The 12,103-nt window shown below is 43.7% G+C and overlaps 1 protein-coding gene across 3 annotated transcripts in view; it reads left to right on the forward strand.

Moving 5' to 3' along the window:
• Nucleotides 1–387: 387 nt before the first annotated feature.
• Nucleotides 388–12,103, forward strand: part of ALDH18A1 (aldehyde dehydrogenase 18 family, member A1) — a 41,117-nt gene continuing 29,401 nt past the window's right edge. For 2 of the 3 annotated variants that reach the window (XM_012654504.1, XM_012654506.1), the window contains exon 1: nt 3,553–3,670. In XM_012654504.1, coding sequence (XP_012509958.1) covers nt 3,583–3,670 — 88 coding nt within the window. In that variant the 5' untranslated portion in view covers nt 3,553–3,582. Of the gene's footprint in view, nt 700–3,552; nt 3,671–12,103 lie in introns of those variants that run through there. The other variant, XM_012654505.1, reaches the window with a different exon arrangement.

Consider the following 12,103-nt stretch of genomic DNA (forward strand, 5'->3'; position numbering starts at 1 on the left):
ATCTGAATTCAATTTTGGAATACTTCCAACTGTCAGAGATTAAATACACTATTTTAAAATGCAATATTCTTAGCACCACGTTGCTGAAAGAGAATTGGGCAAACACCATTGGGGAAACCTCCTGATGACTAGGGGACAAATCATTGATTGCAGTGTCAAAATGTTCCTATTTAAACAGCCAAAGTTTGCAAATGTGTGTAAATTGATCCAATCTCTTTTCAAGGTGTGCCTGGGATGTAAATGATCAACACTGACAAACACACCTTATGAAATCTACCAGCGAGCTGAGGGTGCCACCTTTTCTACCTGCCTGGAAGGCGCGCTGGCTGGGTTCCATGAAGCTCCCCCGGCCCCTCCCGGGACCCAGGGGCTCCCCAGAGGACTGGAGCCCCGCCTCCCTGCGTCAGCCGGGGCCTGGCGGGCAGGCCCGCCACGTGGAGCGCCGGCCGGATTCTCAGAAGACGCCTACGCCGTTGCCGTGGCGCAGCTCAGCGCCGGCCCCTCGCCCCAAGTCAACAGCGGAGGCCCTCTGCCCGGGTTTACTCCTACACCACTGACGTAACGTGGTCGTGCGGGACGTGGACGGAAGAAAAAGAGGAGTGAGCTGGCGCCGGAATCAGCGCAGCGCGGAGTGCGGGCCGGCCGTGGGGCCGGGCGGCAGTGGCGGAGAGCGGGCGCGGCGCCGTGGCGGCGAGGCAGGTACTCCGCGAGCGGGGGAGGCGAGGAGCCGGCGCCTCTGCGGAGGCGGATGCGCACCCAGGCCCGAGCGGGAGGGGGGTGAGCGCCGGGCCGCGGGTCGCCGGGGAGGCTGCGGAGGCGCGGCCCGAGCAGGTGCTGGGGCACGGGGGTCTGGCCCGCGGGTGGGTGTGGGCGCCAGCCAAGAGATGGCGGCGGCCCTGGGCAGTACGGGGTGCGCTGCAAGGCCCGGCGCGGTCCCATATGCTGGGGCATGGAGGCCCCGGGGTCTACGGATGGCTTCGGCCCCGACCTCCCTGACGGCCCCTGGGTGCACCCACACGAGGAAGTGGGCCCTGCGGGGGCTTGAAGACTCTGCGGGGCCCCTTCTAGGTCCGAAAGTCCGGAACCAGCTTCCAGTGCACCTGCACTGGTGGTGGTGGAATGCGGCGGTTTGTAACTGGCCACACACAGACTCTCAGGGGCCTGTGTCTTCACTTCCCCGCGGCCACCTGGACATTCGTGACCCTCTCCGAAAAACCAGGCTCCCTTTTGCAGTATGGCATACGGTGTGTGGTCCTGCCTTCCTGTCACATCAGGGCGCCCCCAGCTTCCCCCACCCACCTCATCCCTTCCCCCTCCATTATCCCCTGCCCTCTGAGGTGGAGAGATTTATCACTGGATCTTTGTCTTTGTGTTTACCTGGTGAGCCATATGCTGAGCATGTTTCTGGGTGAAGTTTGTTGGGACTGAAGTTCAGTTCTCTGTCCAAATCAGCGAGATAAGGGCTTTCTGTTTAGCATGTGTAAAGTGGTACTTGAGAAATGTCCTCAGTCAAAACATGGCAACTTTTTTCAACCGATGACATTGAGTCTAGACAGACACACACTTACACACACGCGCGCGCGCACATACACACACACACACACACACACACGTATCCTTTGCTCCTTGGGATCAGCTGTCTGCTTTTTCAGGCCGTAATAAACGCTGGCATGGTGAACCATCCATTGCAATGAGAGTGGCCAAACTCCGGAGGTCAATCAGAGATGGTGTGGTACAGGGGAGAGGCCAGGAGGCCTACATGTCTTCAACCTCTAACTTAGTGACTGTAAATATTCAGAGCTCTCAGTTACTCTTAGATAATAAAGGGCTTACCAGTCAATAAATATTTATGTGCTTGTATCCATCAGTGAATATTTATTGAATTCTTTGTTCCTGTAATGGGTACTGAAGGAAATAAAAAAAGGTTGTAAGACATTGTGAGTGCCTAAAAGACAGAAGGTGGAAAACTGACATTTACTGACTGTCTGTTGTACCCAAGCACTTTCCATGCATTATCTCATTTAATTCACACAATAATCTCATGAGGTCCTTGGTGTTATTATCCCTGATTTACAAGTGAGGAAACTGAGGCTTAGATTAAGTAACTTTCTAAAAGGCACACAGCTAGCAAATGCAGAGCTCAAACCTAAATCTGTCCAACTCCAAAGTCCAGGTACCTAATCGTCAGTAGAAGTTTATAGTCCAGATGAAAAAAGCAGGAGAATCATATAAACCAGTTAAAAGCTAATCTGTAGGATTATGTCCAGCCTTAAAGACTATAGTTTCTGTGGAAGGTTTCATGAAGGAGGTGAAACTAGAATTTAGTGTCACTATTTGATTTCACCCTTTGGCTCTTCCGTTCATATGTAAATAATTATTTAGCAGCCATTATTGAAGGAATTTATATAAGCAGCAAACATAAACCATGGGCTAAAATCATACTTCAGTGTTATGCAAAAACTGAAGTCAACAAAGACACCGCTACCAATTTATATTGCCTACTTGATGCCATATGTTTTATAGCACATGTATCTGACCAATCTTTTCTCTCACCCATTTCTGTGCCTTTGTGCAGTATAAATTATAGAGCAGCAATACATGCCATTCCTTATTTTTCTTCACTCTGGGACTCACTGTTAGTCTTTTGAGGCACATTAAAGGGGGCTGGGATATATCCACCAATCCATAGAGCAAAAAGTTAAAAAGAAGCCCACAAGCAAAGAAGGTGAAGTATTTTTCTTACTTTGTGAAAACAGTAGTGTCCCTGTAGCATAATAAGAGCGGCAATAATGAATGACTTGTTCTCTGTGTACATATAGGAAGGAGTCACCTGTTTTTTTGTGAGATAAACTATTCTTTGTCTAAAGCCTCAAGTTTGACCCAAGGTGGGGAAATGCCCATAACTACCATGTTCTCAACTCTGAGATTCTAGCCATGTGCTCATCCTCTATAGGATGTGCCCCTAGTCATTTAAAATGTTAGCCAGTTGCAGGCATTGCCAACTTCCTTGCAGGCATGCAACAGTTGCTTTATATTACTGTGAGCAGCAAAGAAGGACATAACAGCAGCCTCTGGCCTTTCCTCTCTCTTCTCATGCCTGGCAAGGATCAAGCTGACATTTCAAACATGTGGATTTCCGGGTTCTGTTGAGAGGTGATAGCAGGAAGGTGGAGATGGTTGCTTTAGGATGTTGGATCTGTTATTAATCTCTTGGAGGCCCCATAATGGTATAGGAATTGTATGAAGATTGAGTATCACTACATAAACATTGTACCTTAAAGAGTTTTTGTCACTCACAATATTCATAACCCTTAATTGCTATTTGCTTACATAAAAACTAAGGTGGTTTTAGTAAGGAAGGGCTAGGGTTAAAGCCTGGAAAGGAGCCATTTGTTCTTTCTCTCTTTTCTGTAATACAGAGATGAAAATTTCCCTAATAGAGAGGAGTTCGGAGCAGGAAGGTCAATTTTTTACTCTGAAAGTAAGGGGAAGTAGAGGAAAATGAACTGTCCTGTATTTTTTATCATTCATTTTTGGAAAAATATATTTTGCAGATACTTCGATTAGTGACTACATCTCAGCATGTTGAGTCAAGTTTACCACTGTGGGTTCCAGCCCTTCAAGCAACGTCTTCTGCCCTGGGTCAAGTGCACAGCTGTCTCCAGATTGCGTATGTACCATAGGAAACGTATAAGTATATGGGAAGTTTGGTAGTCAAACTGTATTTTGAATGAGGTTGTAAAGGAGGAAAAAAAAATGTGGTTTGGCAAAATTGGAGAATAGCAAGGAATCAGCCTGCTGGTGAAATGTTCTAAGTGTTTGTATTTGTTAATAAAGTAGTCCCTGTATTCATACTTTACTTTTGTTCATTGCTTTTTTTGTAATTAAGTTTTTAATTTTGAGATAGTTATAGATTCACTTGAAGTTGTAAGAAATAATACAAAGAGGTCCCTTATGCACTTTACCCAACTTCACCCGATATCTCAACCAGGGTGTTGATACTGCTACAGTCAAGATACAGAACATTTCAATTACCATAGGATCTTTCATATTTCTCTTTTATAGACAGTCTCCTCTTCCTTATCCCTAATCCCTGGCCACCATTAATCTGTTCTACATTTTTGTAATTTTGTCATTTTAAGAATGCCATGTAGGCAGGACACAATGGCTCATGGCTATCATCCTAGCACTTTGGGAGGCTGAGGCAGGAGGATCACTTGAGGCCAAGAGTTGGAGATCAGCCTGAGCAAGAGCGAGACTCTGTCTCTACAAAAAATAGAAAAATTAGCAGAGCTTGATGGTGCGTGCCTGTAGTCCCAGCTACCTGGGAGGCTGAGGCAGGAGGATCACTTGAGCCCAGGCATTTGAGGATACTGTGAGCTATGATGACACCACTGCACTCTAGCCCAGGAAACAGTGCAAGACCCTATCTCAAAAGAAAAAAAAAAAGAGAATGCTAAATAAATGGAATGATATAATATGTGACCTTTCAGGATTTTCTTTTTTTTAACTCAGTGTAATTCTGTGGAAATTATTTAAGTTGCTATGTGTATTAGTAGATTCCTTTTTTTAATTATTGAATTGTATTTAATGGTATCAGTATACCATAGTTAGTGTAACCATTCACCCTTGAAGGACATCTGAGTTGTTTCCATTTTTTGACTATTATGAATAAGGCTGCTGTGAATATTTGTGTATAGGATTCTGTGTGAACATAGTTTTCATATCTCTGGGGTAATCGCCCAAAAGTGCACTTGTTGGGTCAGATAGTAGTTGTATGTTTAGTTTTATGAGAAACTGCCAAAGTGTTTTTGCAAAGTGACTGTACCATTTAACATTCCCACCATCATTGTATGAGTGATCCACTTTCTCTGCATCTTTTTTTTTTAATGAAGTGTAGTTCTTTTTTTCTTTTCTTTTATTTATTTATTTTTTTTGAGACAAGGTCTTGTGCTGTTGCCCAGGCTGGAGTACAGTGGCACGATCACAACTCACTGCAGCCTCAAACTCCTGGGCTTAAGCTATCCCCTTACCTCAGCCTCCCAACTGGCTAGGACTACAGGAGTGTGCCGCCATGCCTGGCTAATTTTTTTTATTTTTATTTTTTGTAGAGATGGGGTCTCACTATGTTGCCCAAGCTGGTCTCTGCATCTTCACCAGCATTTGATGTTGTCCCTCTTTTTTATTTTAGGCATTCTGATAGGTACATAGTGATACCACATTGTAGATTTAACTTGCTTTTCCCTAATGAGTAATCATGTAGAACATCTTTTCATGTGCTTATTTACTGTCTGTGTGTTCTCTTCAGTGAAATGTCTGTTCATGTCTTTAGCTCATTTTTAATTGTAAAGTTTTTTTACTATTGAATTTTGAGAATTCTTTGTATCTTCCTGTCTTAATCCATTTGTGATGCTATAAAGCAATACTTGAAGGTGAGTAATTTATAAAGAAAAGAGGCTTATTTGGCTCATGATTCTGCAGGCTTTACAAGAATCATAGTGTCAGCATCTGCTTTTGACAAGGGACTCAGGCTGCTTCTACTCATGGAGGAAGGGGAATGGGAGCCAGTGTGTGCAGATCACACAGCAAGAGAGGAAGCAGAGAGAGAGGAGGAAGTGCCAGGCTCTTTTTAATAACCAGTTCTCGTGGGAACTAAAAGTGAGAATTTCCTCCCTCCCTCAAGAATGGCAGCGAGCCATTCATGAGGGATCTGCCTGCATAATCCAAGCACCTCCCATCAGACACCGCCTCCAATATTAGGGATCAGATTTTAATATGAGACTTGCTGGGGCCAAATGAACCACATACAAACCGTAGCACTTCCAGGTATATACATAACACAACCATTGTCCTTTGTTGGATATGTGGTTTGCTAATTTTTTCTCCCAGTTTGTTAACTTGTCATTTCATTCTCCTAACAGGGTCTTTCATGGAGGAAAATTATTTCGATGAAGTCTAATTTATCAGTTTTTTTTTTTTATGCATTTTACTTTTGGAGTCAAGTCCAAATCAACTCTTTGTATAGCCCTAGATCCTGATGATTTTCTCATGTGTTTTTTCCTGAAAGTTTGATAGCTTTACATTTTACATTTTAAGTCTGTGATCCATTTTGAGTTAATTTTTGTATAAGGTGTGAGATTTAGGTCAAGGTTCATTTTTTCGTCTGTGGATATCCAGTTGATCAGCATCATTTGTTGAAAGGCTGTTTATGATGTTTTGAGTTGGCTATCTTCTTGATACAACCACATTCTTATCAGTAGTCCATCTCCAGACTTCACTATAAGATAACTTGCTTACCAACTAAACAAGCTTATCATCACCCAGAACAATCTCTATTTCCCATTCATGTAAAAAAGAGTATAAGGTTTAAAGTATAAGGTTTCAGAATCTATAGCCAGGCTTTCTGGGTTTGAAAATTAGCTCTGCTGTTTCCTAAGGAACTTAGTAACTTAAAACAACTATCTATTTAGGTCACAACTCTATGGGTTGGCATTTTGAATCAGGCTCAGCTACAAAGTGGTTCAATGTCTATATTAGCTCTCTCAGATTGACTCAGGGCTGATTGTTGGGAGCTAGGGGGCCTCTGCTGGGATGGCAGATCATTTCTGCTCCGTGTAGTCTCTCATCCTCCAGCTGGCTGTTCATGGCTTCTTCACATGATGCTTGCAGGGTTCCCAAGACAGCAAGCATGGAAGCTGCAAGTCCTCTGGAGACTTAAGCTCAGAATTTATGCAGTATTCCTTCTGCTACATTGATTTGGTCAATGGGCCAGCCCAGATTTAAGGAGTTGGGAAAATAGACTCTACCTGTTGATGGGAGAAGTTGCAAGGTATTGTGGCCATTTTCGTAATCTGGTAATGTTGGTAAGTTACCCAGTTTCTCTGGGCCTCTGTTTTCTTGTTTATAAAATGGGGATAATAATAATAACCAACTCATAATAATACCTGACTCACAAGGCTTAACCCATGACAATTCAGTAAAATGATGATGATGATAGGTCTGAGCGTGGAAAAACTTTTCTTCTACTCTCACTATACGACAGCAATCACAGAAGACTCTGTGATCAAATGTGGTAGGATTTCTCCCCCCATACACCAAGCAAGCAATCAGTTCTGCGGCAGACACCAGCTGGGTGTCCTCCTATTCAATTCTGACACTATCTACCTGAAGACAGCATCAGATCCCACAGGGTGAGGGCTCAGTCCCCAAGACTGCCACCTCTACCAGTCACAAGTCCAAGCCTCCAGAATTTGACTGACTACCTTCAAGTTGGGGTTCTCATGACCCCCTCTTTAGGTTTGATTGATTTGCTAGAGCGGCTCACAGAACTCAGGGAAACATGTTTACCAGTTTGTTATAAAGGATATTATAATACAAAGGATGCAGATGACGAGATGCATAGGGCAATGTATGGGGGAAGGGGTACAGAGCTTCCATACCCTCCCAAGGCACGCCACCCTCCGGGAACCTCCATGAGTTCAGTTATCCAGAAGCTCTCCTAACCCTGTCCTCTTGGGCCTTTTATGGATACTTCATTGGATAGCCATGATTGAAACATGGACAGCCACGTCTAAATGTGATTGGACAAAAAGGGTGTGGTCTAATACTAATTGAATGGGAAAACGCAGCAAGGCCTGTCTGTTCAGATTCCTCTTGGCCTCTCTGTGCAGCATTCCTTCCTCCAAGGTATGGGGCAGGACCTCTTTTAAAATGGGAGTCTTAGGATGTACAATCAGATTAGAGTCCTGCCTTTGGTAGGTGAAAGGAGGGCAAGAGGAGGTCAGAGAGAGAGATTCTCTTTTCTGAGGCTTGCTTCTGAGACCTAAAAGTGCCCTGACATTATAACAAAAGACTGTAACAAGGGCTGTAGGAGTTATGAGCAGAAACTGTGGATAAAAACATATAGATAGATATAGATATATAGATATCATAATGTCACAGTAGGTAAGACTTTTTTATAATACCAGTTAATATTTATTGAGTACTTACTTTGCGCCTGTCCCTGTTCATGCATTAACATGTTTCATCCCCCATAACAACCTCATGAGATAGGTAAGATAACAGCAAGTAAGTGGAGGATTGAGATTCCAACTCAAGCAGTCTGGCTCCAGAGCCTACAGCTGTCCTTTTTATAACTTCTACCTCTATATAAAGTATATGAACATTTAGCACAGCTCCTGGCATATAATTAGCATTCACTTCAGTATTTTTACTGTTGATATTGTTATTTATTCTCATTAGCCTCATTCATAGAACTTTCTAATTGTGTCCATAGATTTTGGGATTTTTGTATTCAGAATTTTCTGGAGCCTGGAGCTCTGTGTTCACTGACCTCGATGAGCAGAAGAGCAGAAAAAAAAAATAAGGAAGGCAAAATGAGAATGTGTATGGAGACCAACAGAGAAGGAAAAGGAAGGCCAGGAAGAGAGAAATCATGCTGGGGACCCCTCGTGTTCAGGCCTGGAACACAGCCTCATTGATTGCTGAGCATAAGGACTCTGATGCTGAAGAGGTCAAAGGTTCTCCTCGTAGGCACTTTTGAGGAATATGGACAGCCTTCCTCCCACCCCCTACCACACATGTACACACATACACCTCACTGTGCCTTATACTTACTAGGAGGAGACAGATTTTCTTTGGAACTAAGAGCCTAAAGTTCTTTAGAAGATGGGAAAAGATTATTCATATAGAAGCCTTGGATTTTCCTAACTAACCAAGACCTTCTCAGTCCTCAGTATGGACCCTAGAAAGTATAATACACTGCAGAGCATAAAAAATGGCCCTAGAAAGGTAAGGTCAATTTGGGAGGATAAAAGGTATTGTTCAATAGGAAACCCTAAAAGTCTTGGGTCCCATGAAGCTCTTCTTGGTTGTAGAACCTACTTGACTTTATGAAGTTTTTATCTGCTTGAAACCTTGTTGATAGTTGTGACCTCTTGAACTTTATCAGCACTGATCTGCTGTGACCTAGTTGTCTGCAGCCAGAATGACCCTTGACTGCCTGTACCTAAGCCATGCCACCCGCCCTCCTGTGCTGATACACACTGTGGATCAGAAATCTCCTTCATGCTGGCCTGGCTGTTGCATTCTGATTGGTTCCTGCCATTTGATTACCTGGACTGACATACATGGCACTACTTGTCCCTGAGGCACCCTCTCAGGCTGCTCTACTCATGCTCACCACCCTTCTAGGACAGGACAGGCCCTGCAGTAGACAGGAGAGGAAAATGGACAGCAGGCCTAGTCCTGACAGCTGCCAGAGGGATGTATGATAATTGGTATAGCTCTGAGCTCTGCAAACAGCCACTGATGATCCCAGGTCCAAACCCAAGGGGATTAAGCTGTCCCTCCACCACCCTTCTGTCAGGTTAGTGAGGCCAAACCATATGCATACAACTTTTTTTTTTTTTTTTTGAGACAGGGTCTCACTCTCTTGCCCAGGCTTGAGTGCAATGGTGTCATCGTAGCTCACTGCAACTTCAAACTCCTAGGCTCAAGCGATCCTCCCCCTTCAGTCTACCAGGTAGCTGGGACTACAGGTGCATGTCGCCATGCCCAGCTAATTTTTCCATTTTCGGTAGAGACGGGGGTCTTGCTTTTGCTCAGGCTAGTCTCAAGCTCCTGGCCTTATATGATCCTTTCACTTCAGCCTCCCAGAGTGCTAGGGTTACTGGCATGAGCCACTGTGCCCAGCCAAGCTGTACAACTTTTAAGCTTTGACTTGGGTGTATGTATTGCGTATGGTAATATTCCTGAAGACTGAGCCAGGGTACCTAATTTAACCTAACGAAGGAAACTTAACCCAAAAACAAACTGGGGACTCCCCAGCAGGAAGAGACAGTCCACTTGTGGATCCAGCAAGGGTGCCAAAGCCCCAGTTCTATCCCAGATGATGACTTAGCAGCTTTGTGCCAGGAACTAGACTGCATGCCTGTTATGAAAAAAGACCAGATTATCTTTCTCGTAACTCCACAAATCTGAAACCTAGTCACTTAAAAAATGGTTATTTAAGGGAGGGAAGAAAGGACTCTTTACTACTTCATTAAAAACGTTCTAAGATTTGTGAGTCATTAAAAACATTCTAAGATTTGTGTGTGAAGGAGGCAGGGAGACAGGAGAACACACAATGATCTTCCAGTCCTTGAGAATAAGCTTCTGTCTGCTTTACCCACCACTGTTACAGCGTAGAGAATAAAAACAGCAGCTAGACTGTGGTTAAGGAAGGAGTTAGCGGTCAGGAGACAGAGTCAAAAGGTCTAGAATAAATTTTGAAAGGAAGGGCCGGGCGCGGTGGCTCACGCCTGTAATCCTAGCACTCTGGGAGGCCGAGGCGGGCGGATTGTTTGAGCTCAGGAGTTCGAAACCAGCCTGAGCAAGAGCGAGACCCCGTCTCTACTAAAAATAGAAAGAAATTAATTGGACAACTAAAAATATATAGAAAAAAATTAGCTGGGCATGGTGGCGCATGTCTGTAGTCCCAGCTCCTCGGGAGGCTGAGGCAGAAGGATCACTTGAGCCCAGGAGTTTGAGGTTGCTGTGAGCTAGGCTGACGCCACGACACTCACTCTAGCCCAGGCAAAAGGGTGAGACTTTGTCTCAAAAAAAAAAAAAAATTTTGAAAGGAAGATAATAATGATTGATTCAAGTAACTACCTCAAGTAAGTAAAGATAAATATAGAGCAATGGTCCAAACGGTGGCTTGGAATGATTATTTAATAATTCATTCAAATATTTATTAGCTGCCTGTAATGACACATAGAAAACTCTTTGCCAGGAATTGCCTGAAGTTTAGTCCTGTTGAGAACTTGTGTTACCCACCTTGTCTTGCTTCTTGCTATCAGAAAGTCCCACTAAACGAAGTTAAGACCCCTGTTCACAGACAGCATTTCCTCTGCTGCTTAGGCCCCACCCTACCCATCTGCCTGTGCACGAGTTCTCCTTCTGCGTCAGTTACAAGTAGATACACATAACAGGAGCCTCAAAGTAATAATGGTTCAAACAGTATAGAAATGTATCTCTCTCTCCTTCTCCTGAAGGAAGCCTGGCAGTCCTATAAGAAGGTAGGCAGTCCAGGCTTCCAGAATATCGCTGTAAAATCAGCAGGAATCCCTGCTCCTCCTTGTGGCTTCACAGTTGCTAATGTGTTTTCTTGCAGTACAAAAGGGATGTTTGAGCTCCAGCCTTGATACCCATATTCCAAGCGGCAGGATGGACGAAGGGAAGAAGAAAGCACTTCTGTTTTTATAAGGAAGTTCCTAGAAATCCCACATAACATTTTCACATGTCTCATTAGTCAGAACTTACTCACGTGGCCATGTCTTGCTGAGCAAGAAAGGCTGGGAAATGTAGTCCTTTGGTTGGTGGCAGTGCGCCCAGCTAAAACTCGGGGATCTAATTTGTGTGAAAAAGGGCAAATGAGCAGTTGGCGAGTGGCCAGCGGGAGGAGGTGGGCCAGGAGAAGTAGGAAAGGGGTTTCATGCCTGATGTTCAGCTTTTACTAAATGAAACTCTTCTACTTTTGGCTTTATGCAGATATCTTTTCAGCTTTTTAAAATCAACATTTTTTTTTCCTCCTTAGAAATCTTGTACAGTGTCACAAGAAAAAGAATCAGGAAAGGATTGCTTAGGGGCAGATGTCCAAGGGATAGAAAGGGAGTATCTGACTGTAACATTACTTTTCTGAATACTTTTCCTTCAGGAAGCCTGTCGGGTTCTTTTATCATTGTTACGGGTATCTGGACTCATGCGGCCATGTCAGAGAGAAAAATTGTGGGTGGATTAGTTAGTGACTTTTTATTCTGCATACCAATTACTTTTCTCTTTAATGTCTTTGCTAATCAGACTCTCCCTCTTTTTATGTTGGTGTCGTTTCTTTAGAAACATACATATTTTTCTGGTTATGAAAGCAATGCATTTTTACTGCATAAATTTGGAAAATAAAGGAAAAATAAAGAAGAAAAGTAAAAATCACCCATAATCACATCAAGAGATAAATATTAATATTTTGATTTATTTTATTCATCTTTTCCCCCACCCCAAGCCCTTGTTATTTGTCTTTCTTCTATGCATTTAGACATGTGTATGAAACTAACATATGAGCATT

This window comes from Propithecus coquereli, unplaced genomic scaffold, assembly GCF_000956105.1.
Source record: "Propithecus coquereli isolate 6110/MARCELLA unplaced genomic scaffold, Pcoq_1.0 Scaffold440, whole genome shotgun sequence".
Lineage (NCBI taxonomy): Eukaryota > Metazoa > Chordata > Mammalia > Primates > Indriidae > Propithecus > Propithecus coquereli.